The sequence below is a fragment of the Hydra vulgaris genome, chromosome 14 (genome assembly GCF_038396675.1).
Source record: "Hydra vulgaris chromosome 14, alternate assembly HydraT2T_AEP".
Taxonomy (NCBI): Eukaryota; Metazoa; Cnidaria; class Hydrozoa; order Anthoathecata; family Hydridae; genus Hydra; species Hydra vulgaris.
This window is the reverse complement of record NC_088933.1, coordinates 27,857,418-27,873,748: the sequence shown is the minus strand read 5'-3', so window position 1 is coordinate 27,873,748 and position 16,331 is coordinate 27,857,418. Positions and strand designations below refer to the sequence as shown.

At 26.8% G+C, this 16,331-nt stretch overlaps 3 protein-coding genes across 4 annotated transcripts in view; 1 reads left to right on the top strand and 2 right to left on the bottom strand.

Moving 5' to 3' along the window:
• Nucleotides 1-2,596, top strand: part of LOC100215267 (tubulin tyrosine ligase 3) — a 36,241-nt gene extending 33,645 nt beyond the window's left edge. For both annotated transcript variants that reach the window (XM_065817481.1, XM_065817480.1), the window contains exons 6-8: nt 1,284-1,389; nt 1,477-1,637; nt 1,757-2,596. In XM_065817481.1, coding sequence (XP_065673553.1) covers nt 1,284-1,389; nt 1,477-1,637; nt 1,757-2,427 — 938 coding nt within the window. In that variant the 3' untranslated portion in view covers nt 2,428-2,596. The remainder of the gene's footprint in view (nt 1-1,283; nt 1,390-1,476; nt 1,638-1,756) is intronic.
• A 9,728-nt stretch (nt 2,597-12,324) lies between these two features.
• On the bottom strand, nt 12,325-13,088 carry LOC136091014 (uncharacterized). The gene is made up of 2 exons (XM_065817998.1): nt 12,723-13,088; nt 12,325-12,669 (listed from the first exon to the last, which is right to left on the bottom strand). Exons 1-2 carry the CDS (start codon nt 13,086-13,088, stop codon nt 12,325-12,327), a joined length of 711 nt encoding a protein of 236 aa, XP_065674070.1.
• Nucleotides 13,089-15,071: 1,983 nt separating this feature from the next.
• Nucleotides 15,072-16,331, bottom strand: part of LOC100210419 (uncharacterized) — a 39,072-nt gene continuing 37,812 nt past the window's right edge. The window contains exon 6 of the mRNA XM_065817148.1: nt 15,072-15,668. Within this exon, the coding sequence (XP_065673220.1) occupies nt 15,285-15,668 (384 nt within the window). The 3' untranslated portion in view covers nt 15,072-15,284. The remainder of the gene's footprint in view (nt 15,669-16,331) is intronic.

Sequence of the window (16,331 nt, the reverse complement as noted above, 5' to 3'; positions counted from 1 at the left end):
GTTTGTTCAGTGCATTTTTTAAATGTTCAAATTTTTAAAACATGTTAGCAGCTGTGGTCAAATCGTCAAAACAAACTATTATTTTCGTAATTTTTTTAATTGATAGACTGCCCGCTCAAACCAAACCCTAAGTCAATGTAGCAGCACTCCTTGTATGTGCTATCTATTTGCCAGTCGATGTAGCAACACTCCTCGCTTGTTCTACCTATTTGTCAGTCAATGTAGGAGCACTCCTCTCATATTTTACTTGTTTGTCAGTTGATGTAGTAGCACTCCTCGCAGTAAAAAATAAGAACATATAGAATGTTTTATTTAAAAAAATAAATGAAACATTATTTGTGTTTTAAAAAAAATTCTAGTCTTATTATTCCGCAGTTTTGTTTTTTGGGCATTAATAAGGAAGAATAAGATTTTTGGGTATTAAGGAATAATTATATTTATATTAAAATATTTATTTAAAAAAATAGGAATAAAATCATTTAAGGTTTTAATAATCTTTAAATAATTTTAATTAATCTTTGAAGAAGATTTTAACAATCATTGTTTGAGAAAATAAAGTATAATATTAATACACGTACATCATTGTGTTTTCCCTCGGAAACTATTCAGTGAAGAAAATACTATATTTAAACGTACCCTTTTCTTAAAAAGAAAACAATTTGGGCCTAAAAAGTTTATTAGATTCTTGCATTTCTAAAAAATGACTAGACCCTACATTTAGCAGTATTTATTAGTTAAACTGCTGAATACAGATTATAGAGATATATTTTCTATAATCTGAAATCTATGTTTACCTATGCAGTAGTTTCAATATTGCAGTTCCAGTTGTTATGGAAGCAAAGAAGGGTCTATATTTTGAATGACAAGTATTCTGGTCAAGTTTTTATTGGACATGTGTTGAAACTTAGTTTCAAGTAGTTTGAAAATTTACAGTGAAAAAGTTCAAAACATTAAAAGATGAAGGTTTTTTTTTTTTACCAATCCTTATAAAAGCTATTGCTATCAAAGGGTTCTTATTTCCTTTTTTATTGACTTTGTAAGTGTCATTGATGTTACCTTTATCTAACACGCTAAGTTCTAATAAATAGGGTTAATTTAAAAGAGATTGAACTACAAACGAGCAATATGTTGAACTACTTTTCATCCAATTGCAGTCCAAATGAGAATCGATTTTATCAAAAAATTTTATTTCTTTTTGTGCTAACCTTATGAGTGTTATTGATATGATTGTATGTACTAAAACTTTTCATAAAAAATGTATAATTTAAGTACACATTTTTTAGAAAGACCATTCTTGGTTCACAAAACAAAATTTGATATTCGCCAATGGTTTTTGGTAACTGACTGGAATCCATTGGTATTATGGATTTATAAAGATTCGTATATTAGGTGTTTAGCAATATATTTTTTTTATTATTTTGTAAATTGTTATTTAATGTGTCTGTTTGAATTATATTTCGTTTGATTTAACCGTAGATATTGCGGCCAAGAGTTTTGCTTAGATAAATTTGATCCTCAAGTTCACCTCTCTAATAATTCCATACAAAAGCATTTTAAAAATGGAAAACGTTCGAGGCATTTACCTGAATTTAATATGTGGTTTAGTGATGAGTTCAAGGCACACATTATTAAAAGAGGTAGGCGCATAAATTATAAAAAATAAATTTATTTTAAAAAAAAGCGCAGTTAAAGTTTACTCTTTTCAACCATGTAAGTATTTTTTTTTATACAGAGTTTAACTATTTTTACTTTACAGGATTTAAAACAACTTGGGATGACATCATATACCCGGGTATGAAAGCAGCTATTATTGCGTCTTTGCAAAGTTGTCAAAATTCTTTAGAATATCGAAAAAACTCGTTTGAGTTATACGGTGCTGATTTTATGCTAGATGAAAATCTAAATCCTTGGCTAATTGAAATTAACTCAAGTCCAGCCTTGAGTCCCAGTACTCCTGTTACCGAGAAGCTTTGTAATAATGTTTTAGAAGATACTATGAAGATTATACTTGATCGTCGTGAAAATAAAAGTTGTGATGTTGGTCGGTTCGACTTAGCATATAAACAACAATATATAAATGTTCCATCTTATATGGGTTGCCCTCTATCTATTGAAGGTATTTCGTTATCAAAAAAAAAAACGCTTGACGTTGAAAAAGTCAAACCACAAAGCGATAAAAGTATTAGTATTACCTTTAGTTCTTCTTCGGCAGATAGCTCAATTATTTCTACATCAAAAGATACTTCATACTTTACTGAATCATGCCAAGATTCTAAAGAAAAAAGTTTTACTGAACAAACTAATCTAAGAAATTCTTCACAAAAAAAATTTCAGACCAAAAAGGGAAGTTTTACAATCAAAAACTTGAAGCGAGAAAGTAAAAATAAGCTACGGGAAACTTTGTTCCCAGCTTCCTGTAATAATTAATCTAAACCTTTAACTAATGGTTCTTTGAAACCATCGGTACCTGTTAATAATCAACTGTTAAATATTTATTTACTATAGATACCTTTTTATATTACTTAGCCGGAACTTCATATTCTAAAGCTTTTTTATATGTATATTGTTATAAATGATATTTATATTTTTAGTGTAATTTTTTTTTTTTCAAGGTGGGACCGGAGTTTAATATGTTTGGTTTTTTTCAAAAAAAAAACAAAACAAAAAAATGCCGTTTGTAAATACGTATTTGACCCTATATCTTAAAATATTAAACAAGTCTTCAACTTTCGGCATTTATTTGTGTGTGGGTGGATGGGTGTAGATATGCAGTGTCAAAGCTTTTGCAATATTTACACATTCAAACTGTTCTTTATATTTTTTGTATAACTTGATACTGTTTTTGTTTTTTTTATACATAAATTTAAATCAATTGCCGATCATTTCTTTTAATACATAAAACCTCTGTATTGAAAACCCTGCCCAAGAAATATGGCTCCTAATTTCTCAACAGATCCTGAACAAGCGTCACTAAATAAACATTCTTAAATATTCTTATAATTGAAAACAATAGTGAGTTTTTTCAAAATGAGATTTGAACTCAGTAGCATCTATAAATAAATCAGCGAGTAGGGTAGAGCGGAGTTAGTTGAGCATAGGGAGAAGTTGGGTAATTAAAATATCTTGAAAACTACTAATCGTATGACAAAACATCTAACAGATGAAAGTTAGGGAATTAAAATGGTAACACAATGCGCAGCAATAGGTTGTTGGACTAGGGTGCGTCATACTTTATTTTTTTCCTTATTGAATATCCTGTATAAGAACTTGTATTTTTATATAAAGTTACTAAAAAATGCTTAGATTAAAATATCCGACATGATTAAGCTGCCGGGAATCGAGATTTAGATTCATTTAAATTCGCGCAAAATTTCTTACAAGATTATCAAATTTTTGCTTGCGATTGTATATTTTTGACGGCTTAAACTTTTTTTTTTTTATTATTACTTTTTCAATCTATTATTATTAAAACTTTTATAATAGTTTCTATTTATAATCATTTATCTATCATTTAGTTGTCTATTTAATAAATTAAGGATTCTTTTTATTATAACTTTTTTAACAAATCAAAATTTACTTTTTTTATATATTGTCATTAAGATCAAATCTTTCTTTGACCGATTAGTATACATCAACTGTCTGGATAAATCCTACCCTCTTATAAAAATTTACCTTTTTTCATGAGAACAAACTCCTTTGTAAATTAATTTTACATATAATTAAAAACATAAATAATTTAAAAAATCTTACTTCTTCCTTCAATCCTCTTTCTCCAATTTTAGGTAGCTCTTTGTTTTCTTTTACGTCTTCTAATCTGATTTGGTGCGTATCAGATGTCCCTATTCAACTCTTTCTTTAGAATTTATTTTTTCTTTTTGCACGTGCAATTAATATGGGTTTCATCTTTACATTGACGAACAGCTTTTGTCTTCACTAGTAATATTTTGGCAATTACAAATGAGTATATCAAACAATTTGTCAAGTTTAGCCATAAATCTATCTTTATCCTTTAAGCTTGCTTTTCCCCTAGCACCAGGTTGACTGCATTCCAATCATCTTGCAGTAATATAAAGTTCGATATGTATCGCCAGATATACAAATAAATCATTTGCGTGGATCCATTTACCAATCAACTGTACAGTTGACTTAATGAACAATGTTTACTCACAGCTATGAGTAAACATCGTTCATTAAGTATTTTATCGGATAATTTCTTTTGCTTTTCAAAAAAGAAGTTATCCGATAAAATCGTATTATTTGGGTCAAACCTAATTACAAAAAATTTACCTTAAATATACAATTTTGAAACACTTGCCGGCATAATTTTGTTGTTGTTGCTGCTGTTGGTTCTCGCTTTAAATAAGTTGTACAAAGTTTTCTAAATACCGGGTTTTTGTAAAAACTTTTTTAAAAAATCATTAAGTATGACACACCTTCTTGTTGGACGGCAGTCAAGTAAGATGCACGGGCCCTTTTTTTTTCATTTTAGATTTTAAAAATAAAAAACTATTGCTATTCTCTTGGATGTTTTTAAATTCTTTTATCTGCCGTCACTAAAGTGATGATATTTTACCAATTTATCGAACAATAAGTCTCATTGTTCTCTTTAAAACATTACCTTGTCTAGTAGGGGCAAGTTGAGCAGCTTTGAAAAAAGTAAATAACACTGAATTATCCGAACACAAAGAAACAATTTTGGGAAGGAAGAATTTTGCGGTACAATCTTTGTATATTTTTAAAAATTAGTAATTTTAAATCGGGCTTCAAAGTTTAAGATAATTATAATAGTTATAATTATAATTATAAAATTAATTTTTTTTAAATTATATATTTTTTTTTTACTATTTAGTTTTTTCTTTTCTCTAACTTGATAACACGTCATTAAAGTGTAAAGTATAACACTTCATTAAAGTCTATAAAATAAAAAAGTTTTTATATTATAGACACGCTTGTTTTGAACGGTAGTTTTATTGATGAACTAGATTATCATAAACAAAACGATAGTATTATTCATGAATTATCCAAGTTCCATATCATGTATATTCATTTATTCGTTGATTAATCAACTTGCCCCACATAGTTGCTAAACTCATCCCATTGAGCAGGTTGATAAACTTTAGTCATCTAAAGTTATATCTTCTCAAACAAACCAAAAGGTATACCTTTTTATTACCCAATTTTTAGCAAGATAAATTATCTTTTCAATAGTGAAAAAATTATGTAAAGCAATCTCATCTATCAATGATGATCTATCAATGATTGGTTGTTCAATTTTTGAATTTCTGACACAATTGCCAGCACTTAGTTCTAGCAACTGCTTTTTTTTGGTCAGAACGTTTTGGAATTATCATTTATTTCTTGATTCAATTTTTATCTTTTTTTTTTTTAGTATTTTACAAATGCGTTTCTGAGTACAATTGAACTTTTTAGCTGCCTCTCGTTGAGAAACTCAGTCCAAACATAAGCTTGGGCCTTTTAATGTTTGTCTTAGTCATTTTTTAGCCTTTTCTTCACTTTTTTGAACTCTTTGGTAACCAGATTCACTTTCAGCACGTTTAACTATTTTGGAGATAGTACTTTTAGGCATACCTTAAATGAGTTATATGTCTTTAAATCCTGTCTCGTTTTTCAATTGTCACCCGTTAGATATATTTATTTTTCAATGGGAAAAAAATTATTTTCTAAAATAGAGTATTTATAACTTTTACCGTAACACATAAAAAATAGCTTTTGTAAATTTTTTGCGTGGGAGCCTGGCAAAAAAAAACCTGACTGGAAGAACATTTAAAAATGTTTTGTTTGAAAGAAAGAACATCATGAGAAATATAAACGGGGATAAACCATCTACTCTAGGTGATTAAAATATTTGAATTGAATAAAAATTTTTGTTTGAGATTATCTATACTTGTTAACAATCATTATCTATTAAGGCCGCTACATAAACTTAACAATAATCCTACTCAGAAAAAACAAGAGCAGAGATCTTTTGACACTGAAAAAAAACCAATTTGACGCAGTTATTTTAATCATCATTTGAAGCATCATTATAGAGGGTCAGGGTAACAACATCAGTTTTTACTATGTCTAATAACATCTGAAATTTTATTGATGTGTAACAACATATGTGTAAAAAGTATATCATTACTACAGACGTAGTTACATCTTTCCAATTATTTAAATATAACAACATCTGTGCAACTACATCTGGAAATTTTACAGATGTAATTACATCTCAATCATATTAAATATAACTACAGGATTTTATGAAAATATTAAATTATAAGGCATGATTTTAACCAGATGCAGTTGCATATATGATTTTTTCAGATGTAGTTACATCTGAAAAAAAATAGCAACTAATAATGCATTATTTTAATCAGATGTAGTTACAAATAAGATTTTTTTCAGATGTAACTACATTTGGAGGAAATTCTTCCAGAGTTATTGGAAAATTACCAGATTTAGTTACATCTTCCTAAAGATGTTGTTAGGTGTCATTGAATTTCCAAATGATATTGGACATATGTTGTTGAAGTAAAAATAAAAAAACAGATTATCTTGGACAAAAAGTGTACAGATGATTTGGGACTACTTACTGGGAAATTTTTTAACATTATCGAGTATTTTTAACATGGTAAAAAAACCTATAGTTCTTTAAGATTGATTTACGTATAATCAAAGAACTGAACAACCTGTGAACAATCAAAGAAACTGAGCAACTGAATTGCTGTATATGTAGTAAGTATAGTCCAATTTTTTTTTTCTATTTTCTTTTCTGTTTACATTTGTCGTAAAATAAATACAATATTTAAAAAAAAATAAAAAAAACGAGGCTTCTGCAAGGAGATCATAATGATCCTACCATTTGAATCTTTACAATTTACAAAATAGTACAATATAGCACAATGCAAAATAATACAATAAATCATACTAAAAAAAAAATTCATGATATAAAAACTGAAAATATAAATCTAAAGAATGGCCATAATAATAAATCTATAATAATAAACCATAAGAATAATCATGTATCTGTAATAATAATAAACACAAATCTATAATAATAAATCGATAATAATAAATCTATAATAATAATCTAAAATAATAAATCTGTCGTAAAAATCCTAAGAAATAAATTTTATAAAACTGTTACAGATCAAAGAAAATAAATATATTAATATAAATATTATTATAAATCTCATAAATCAAGGTTTATTTCAACTTAAAATGTCATCCATAGCAAGTATAAAATCTTTTAATTTCTTTTTAAAACAGAAAACAAGTAAAAGGATCAAAATTAGGCAGATCTATTTTATTCCAAAGATAGATGCGCGATACAAGATTTATTAAATTTTGTTCTACAAAATGGTTTATTTAGCAAATCATTATTTCTTAGTGAATACTTATTAGAAAGTTTCGATGTAAAAAGGTCATTAAAAACAGGTAGCGGTAAATTGTTTTTCCACATTTAAGTAAAAGATAAAACATTAAAGACGTCAAGTTTGTAGACGTCAAGTAATTTCATTTCATCAAAAGGTTTTGATTGTGAAGAGCGATCCACATAATAAATTACGAGAACCGCATGTTTCTGACGGCGATATAGACTTGGTAGTTTTCTTTTTTCGGTACTACCCCATGCAATATATGCGTAATTTATATAACTGCGTATAAATTAGTAATAGATCTGTGTAAGGCTTTTTTTGTTTAATTAAGGTTGGGCTTTACACAAAATGCCAATATTTTTAGAATCTTTGGTGCTTACATATTAATATGGTTTTTCAAAATAATATTCTCATCAAAATAAACACCTAGCAATCATTTAACAGAATCTCTTTTTATTACAGTTGCATCAATAGAAATTTGAGGCATAATACTTGGTACACTGTTAAAAGTTTCCGTACTTTTACGGAATTATTTTCCGTAATTAGCAGGAAAAGTATCTATTTAACAAAATTGTACGGAAATTTTCTTTATTTTAAAATATATTTTGAAAAACGGAAATTTCCGTTGGAAAACGGTGTTATTATGAATGCAAAAGTAAAATTTTAGAATACAAACTTTTCACATTAAAAAGCAATTTTAGATTTTTTAGCCAGCGCGTTTTTTAAAAATAACAATATCTTGTATATTTGCGACTATTTTAGCTGAAAAAAGCTAAAGAAATAAGGAATTATTAATTGCATTGTTCTCCTTTATTTTATCCGATAAAATAAGTACGTTGAAATCCGCGTTTTACGGAATCGAGTATTGTGCTAAAAAACTTTGGTATGTTTTTAAAATTTTTTTTTTTTTAGTTAGCGTAGTGAAGACGTGTTTAGTTGGAAAACTTTTTAGAGTTCGATATCAACATAGATTATTTTTAGAAATTAGAGTAGTTAAACTTTATTATTGTCAGGTTTATTATTTTTAAGTTTTTCATTAATCTATGCAACTACCAAATTTTATCGAAGATTTTTTTGTAGCAGGGTGTCTATTTTTTGTTGCACTTTTGGTACCTAATTTTCATTCGTCCAAAATGGCCGCGGGAGACAGAGGCTTAATTAAGCTTTTTTTATATTTGATTTAGATTAAACTAAACTTTCATTAAAAAATGGAAAATAATGATAGAGATAAAGGTTTTCAATATTGTTTCCTATTTATTAAAATTTTGAAATTAAATTATTAGATAGTAAGGTATGTTTTTTACTTTTTTGTTGTTGTACTTTAAATAACCAATCAAATATTTCATAATTGAAATTTTTCTTTGATATTAGGGTGTGTTAAAACATTATCAACAAATTTATCATGAGTTTTGCTTTTTTTTTTTTTTTTTTTTGTTGCTGTTTAACAATAAATAATCAACATATTTATACAAGAAAAAATAAAAGTATGTCCGTAGAAACAAAGAAGACAGTAAAATCTTGTCAACAGCACCGTTTTTGTATATACAATAAAAAATAAAACTGTTCTTTTTTACAATGATCTTTATAAAATAAAGAGTTAAACAGACAGGGCTCAAAGAAGATGAAAATGACAATACGTCATCGCAATCTTTTCATAGATTTATACATTTATACATTGTTAATAGAATATAGATATTCTATTAACAATGTATACATTGTTAATAGAATATAGATATTAAATTAAAAACCCTAATGGGCATAAAACTACTGCTCTAATCAGTAAATCAAAAAAAGATCAAATAAAATAAATACTAAAATAATTAAAATTACTTGGTGATCCCTTTAAGCACAAATGATTCTCAAATTTTAAATTTTTTTTTTTTTATTAAAAACTTAAATGAACTTAATGACTTTGCCGTACATTTGAATCTCTCTTGATAACTATTCCGTATATTTGGTCCTCGGTATGCAATGCTATATGCAGCATATTTATTAAAGTTTTGAGGCAGTTTATATGAGTTACTTATATTTGCTCTTAGATAATAGTTTTTATTTATGTTTACTTCAAACTTGTTATTAAAGTTTGCAGTAGAGAGATTATTATTGAATCGATACATAAAAATTAAATGCTGATAGATATTTATTTTGTAAACATCCATCATTTTCATATCTTTCATTATAGGTTTGGCGTGTTCACGCTTATTTTTAGAGTAAATGATTCTGCTAGCATGTTTTTGTGGACTATAAATTTTTTTAATTTTGATGGTTGCGTACTCGCCCATGTTATGTTTGCATAACTGATGAAGCAATGAATTAGTCCAAAATATATTAGTTTGAGACTTTGTTTATTGATATATGAACGAACTCGATACATCATACCAATTATATTAGTGATTTTAGATTGAATATATCTTATTTGAGGAAGCCAGGATAAATTCTCATCAACAAAAACTCCTAAGAATCTAATACTGGTTTGTTTTTTAACTAAGTTATCATTTAAGATAAGGTCAGGTAACTTAAGAGGAAGGTTTTCTTCTTGTGTTTTTTTATGGAATAATATATAGTTTGTTTTCTCTGAGTTAAGTGAGAGTTTGTTAGCCCTAAACCAATTATTTACTTTATTTAGTTCAATATTCATATCTGAGTATAATTTCTTGATATCATTGTTAATAAGAAATATTATAAATATTTGAATCATCAGCAAACATGACTGAATTAAGTTTTAAAGATGCATTGCAAAAATTATTTATATAAATTAAAAATAGGAGTGGACCAAGGATAGATGCTTGGAGGACTCCACATAAAACATTTAAAACTCCAGATTGTATATTACACACGTATTGTTTTCTATTGGTAAGATAGCTTTTAATCCAATTATAAGTTTTATTAATTATACCATAGTGCTTTAGTTTATCTAATAAGATGCAATGGTCAACTGTGTCTACTCCTAGAGTAAATTTGTTTTGTTTAAAACCATCAGTTATTTGATTAGCTAATTCAATGATTGCATGCTCTGTCGAGAGGTTTTTTTGAAATCCAAAATGGTTTGGGTAAAATAATTTGTTTTTAGTGAAGTGATCATAGATTCTATTATAAATTACACGTTCAAAAAGTTTTGAAAATACAGAAAGTATTGATATAGGTCTATAATTAGTTGTCTGAATGTTCATTGTATTTAAAAATCGAAATTACTTTTGCTAATTTAAGTACATCAGGGAAAATCCCGATGTTATTGAGATTTTAAGTATATGGATCAGAGGTCTGCTTAGATTGATTTTATTAAAGATAACTAAATCGCTAGTTATTTCATCAAACCCTGGTGCTTTTTTTTTTAAAGAGGAAAAGGCTTCTTCAAATTCTTCATAGTTGAATTCATTACCATACATGATAGCGTTATTTGCGGGTTTTAGGTAGTTTTTAAATGAATCAGATGTTGGACTTATTTTATTATCGAGATTAGGACCAATATTTATAAAATATTTGTTAAATTCTTTCGAGATTTGTTTTTTACAGAATATGTCAGTGTTGTTAATATTAATTCTTTTTGGTAAAGAAGTTGAATTTTTTTTTTTCCTTCCCATTATCTCATTAATGATGGACCACGTTTTCTTATTATCAGATTTGCATTTAATTATTTGATTTTGGTAAAAATATTTATAATTTTTGTAGTTTATCTCATTTTCAGTGTTTTTATTTTTTTTTAATTTATTATAGAGTTTTTGCTTCTTTTTTGAGCATTTTATCAGTGATTTATCCATCCACGGATTAACAAATGCTTTTGTCTTAATTTGTATATTCTCTTGAGGACAGGTTTCATTAAAGCAATCTAGGAATATATCTAAAAAATTGTTAAAAGCTTCGTTAGTGTCATGACATCTATATATACATATATACTTAGTCTAATCGATAATTCATTAGTATTACTTGTTTTAAGATTGCGTTTTTTCAAATTTATAACTTTTGGTTCACAATCAGACACCGCTTTTAAATTTCTTACTTTTATAAATATCGGAAAGTGATCGCTAATATCAGTCATAAATATCCCGGTTTATATATTAATATTGTCTATCGCCGTTGCCGAGGTTTTTGCTGACAAGACATTAAATTTAAGAAGCTGACAAGACATTAAATTTAAGAAGCATATCAAAAAAGGATTTTGTTTTCGGAGACTTTGAATAAGTGAGTGCATCAAGGTTCACGTATCCAATAACGTATAAAGTTTTATTTTTTTATTTATTTTTTCAATCGTTTTTTTGATAAAAGTTTGAAATGGTTTGATTTTACCACTTGGTGGACGATAAACTCATCCAATTAAAATATTTCGAAATTTTTTATTTACAATTTCAATGAAAAGGCTTTCATAATTATCGTTTGAGAAGCATAGAATGTTTTTTACCTTAAAATCATGCTTTTTTGAGACATAAAGCCCTAACCCTCCACCTTTTTTTCCACTTCCTCTTGATTGACTAATAAGTTTAAAAGATGGCAAATTCAAAGTAGAATTTAATTCAAGAGAATTTTCAAAATCATGCCAAGACCACAATCATGCCAAGTCAAATGAAAGAGCTATGACGTCGAACGTGTAATTTATAATATTTAAAAATTCTTTTAGTTTCTCAAAGTTTTGCTGGATGCTTCTAATGTTTATATGCAAAACTGAAAAGGAACAATGATCGTTTATTATTTTAAAATCAAAAGGATCAATATATATGGTGTGTCAATTAAGTTCATTTGGGTTTCTTGAAAAATATTTATATTTTCTTCAGACAGGTTATTTAAAAAGTTACCCTCAAAAGATTTTAAATATTTAAAATGCGTAGCCATTTTTAACGAATAATTAAAAAGATTAAATAAAATACCCATAGATAAAAAAACGATGAATTAAATCAAAACTTTAAAAAAATCTTACTCGTTTCTGTGCGTCAAGCAACCAGTTGCACTGTGATCAATTTCTTGTCGAATCAACAATTACTTTGTGGACGTTTTCTTTAAATTCGTGAACAATAAGTTTATTGTACACGACTTTAGCGTAATGACCGTTTTGTTGATGAAGCTTGGCCTGCTCAAAAAGTTCTTTTTGTATTTTTCGAGTAGTAAAACTATAATCTTCATTTATAAAGATATTGCTCCCTTTTAATTTGATTGCTTTTTCTAAGATTACCTTTTTATCTCCATAATCACGAAGCTTTAGAACAATTGTTCGAGCTCGTTCTACTTTAGCTAGTCCCACTCGATGGGCTCGTTCAATCTTAATATCTTTCTCTATTCCAAGTTGTACGTTAAAAAGTTTCTATATTTTTTCTTTTTTATATACCAATCTTTTTCTACGTTTGTTTCAACTACCCCATCGATTCGTAAGTTATTTCGCCTGTTTCTATCTTCATTATCTACGCTCTTTAGTTTTAGTTCAATATTGTCCGAAGTTATTTTTCCCTGCATTTTTCTAAAATTTGTTAAATCTTCACAAATCTTATTTATCTTTTCTCCTAATGCTTTAACTTTGTCTTCGCATACGCCACCAACAAAGTTCAATCCTGATTTTATATCGTCTAGTTCGCGTCGAACATCTTGAAAACTTGTTTGAAAATTATCAAATTTTTGATTCATGCTTGAAATAGCTTCACGAAAAAAAGATAAAATTGTTTCTTTTTGTAGATTCAGCATTTCCCTCATCATAACAATGGAAACAAATTCGTCCGATTTAGTCATTAGATAAATAATATTTCGTAAAAATAATATCCACGAAACTTTTTATTTTTATTTTTTATCGCTGCAAAGAAAAACGCGTCCGTTCACCACGACGCTTAATTCAAAAAATTCAAAAACATTCACTTTCCATATTTAGTGGTTGTCCAGTATTAATTTATAGAACCTTTTTTATACCGAAAAACCTTTGTTTTGGGACTTTAGGAAACAGTAGTTGTGCTATTTTATCTTTTTTTTTTTCAAGGTGGAAGGAGCATAGGCCTCACCCATAAGTCAATGTAAACACCACTTGTATACGTAAATTCTTGTATAACACAATTTTATATTGTATACTAATTGAATTCATTTTGGTAAAGAAAAAAATATTTGCAAAAAAAGTCATTTTTGATACTAGGGTGTACCAAACCATCACCACCACACTTATCTCCATCGTTAACATACGCCTCTCATATACTTTGGTGGTTTAATATAGATTTATAACAACTTTTCAATTATTTAAATTATTTATGTCTTTAAAAATTATTTTTTTTAAAAAAAGTGTTCAATTTCTTGTGGTAAAGGTGGTGGTTGTTGCCCCCTATATCCCCCGGATACGGTCGGTGTTTGATTTTATTAATTTTACCTTTAAAATACTGTATTGATCCTCTTTCCAATGATATATAACAGTATAATATTCAAGCAATATGAAACTTTTACTCACATACCTATATAAAATAAAGTTTCTTTACGTTGTTAAATACCAATTTTTAACGAAGCATGTTTAATATATATCTTATAGATCGTATAGACTATATGTACATTTTTTTTAGTTATTTTCTCATATTGTTTTATATGAAAACAAAAAATAAGTATTCTTAACATGGCTTAACAATCAACATTACTGATTTGAAAATACATCAATAATTATAATTCAAAATTGAATTAGAAATAATTAATAGAAATAATAATAATAGTAATAATAATAATAATAGTAATAAAAAAAATAACAATAAGAATAATAATAATAACAAACACAACTATACAAAGTTAAATACCCTTATAAACTTGATAATGTAGCTTAATGTTAGCGTGAAAGGTTAAAGTGCGAGCGATTTATAAACTAACTTGATAGTGTAGCTTAATGTTAGCGTGAAAGGTTAAAGTGCGAGCGATTTAGGTTTAAGTTTAGTGAGAGGCAAATTTTTCTTTTGATTCATAAGACAACTAAACAACTCAACATAGTTTGTGACATTTCAGTGGTATTTGTAAGCGTTTTCCATGGTATCGTTAGTATTTTCAATGGAACCCGTTTGTTTCTTTTAAAAATAATAATGCTTGAACCACAATTCAATACCATTTGGATTGTTTACCTGTTCAGCAAACAGTTAAATTTAATATAATTTAGACTCCTGAAAAGTTTACCCGTTTGTCTAAAACCGGTTATTAAAAAAAAAACCAACAATAAAGTAAACATATACACACAGCATATACATCATATTTCATTATGATGCCTAATTAACAGTTTACTGGTTACCAGTTAGTTAATAAAGCTTGGCTTCATAGCAAACAAAGATTTATTGTTTGAAGTAAAACACTATGCACATTGCAAAACCTTTACTAGTATCTTTATATCTCATCAACCCACCTCTCTGCCCCATGGGCTCTATTAGATATTTTTAAGTTAATTAAAATTAATAATAAACAATAAATTAATACTAAATAATAAATTAATTTTAATTTTGCAGTGTTTCTTTGCAAACACCAAAATACTATAACTAAAATTTTTAAGTGCACTGAACTACAATTACTTTTCATTTTTTCAGTTTAGTGGCTTTTGTTAAAGACTTTTAAACTTTGCATTAAATTATCTCATTTCAACATATTCATTTTATAGGCTGGTTTAGCGCTAAGCCATCCATATATTTAATGACTGTATTGAGGAAGTTGAGCTATTTTTATTTTGATGGCAGATAATAAAGTAAGAATATAACTAAAAAAGAAACATCATAAAATGTAATTAATTTTCATGCTCAAAGTTTTTTTTTAAATAAATACTTAACAATGAGAATTAAAATAATCGTCTAATTACAAAAGTTAAAATAATCGATCAGTTACTAGAAATCGTCCGATTACTAGAAATAAAAAGTAATTGCTCAGTGAAGTTTTAATTTTTTTTTTTTGATGACGCACTTAAAAATATATTAAAATCTAAGCTGTAACTTAACTTTGTATGGTTTCTGGAACATCGTAGTAGTTATTTTCATCAAAAGTCTCCAGTTTATTACTTTGTGAGTTATCACATATTTCTGGTTGATCAAGTTTCCTTATTTCAGAAGTATTTTCTTGTTCATTGTATCTCTTTGACTCGTCAATATTTTCTGATTCATCATAAATGACAGAATCAACTTTTTCTAACATAAAGTAATTAGGTAGATTTAGAGATTCGCTTGGATTTAAGTAGTCATTTTGATATACACAAGCTGCATCTTGAGAGTCAACCATTTTATTACTATTATACGACAAACCTGTTTGCAAATGTGATACATCTTCATAAAACGACGGATCTTGTGAATCGCTTTTATTATCATCATCCTCTGTTACAGGCTGCAGCAGTTTATAAAAATGACAAAACTACATTATCAATTATATATATATATATGTATATATATATATATATATATATATATATATATATATATATATATATATATATATATATATATATATGTACATATATATATATATATATATATATATATATATATATATATATATATATATATATATATATATATATATATACCACATATATATATATATATATAAATATATATATATATATATTTATATATATATATATAGATGCATATATATATGTATAAATATATATATGTATATATATATATATATTCATATATATATATATATATATATATATATATATATATATATATATATATATATATATATATATATATATATGTATAAATAATATAACAACCCACAATACGAAATTTAATAAATGGTATATAAGTAGTATTTGCAATAGCATTATGACTGTCACTAGAACTTTCTTAAACCTTATTAAACTTTCTATAATTTTCTGAACTGTTCTGATTGTTTAAAACTTTCTAAAATTTTCTGGAGTTTTCTAAAAGTTTATGGAGACTAGCAAGATTATGACTCTATATGCTTCCTGATTGAGAAACGCTAATAATTATACACGAATCTGTATTCGCTAGATGTCAGTCAGTTATAAAGAAGTAC

Bases quoted from the DNA above. Each gene is read 5' to 3' on its own strand.
- LOC136091014 (XM_065817998.1), bottom strand. From the start codon at position 13,088: ATGACTAAATCGGACGAATTTGTTTCCATTGTTATGATGAGGGAAATG. The intron at 12,670-12,722 runs GTAGTTGAAACA...GAAAAAATATAG, and splicing joins ATAACTTACGAATCGATGGG to AAACTTTTTAACGTACAACT.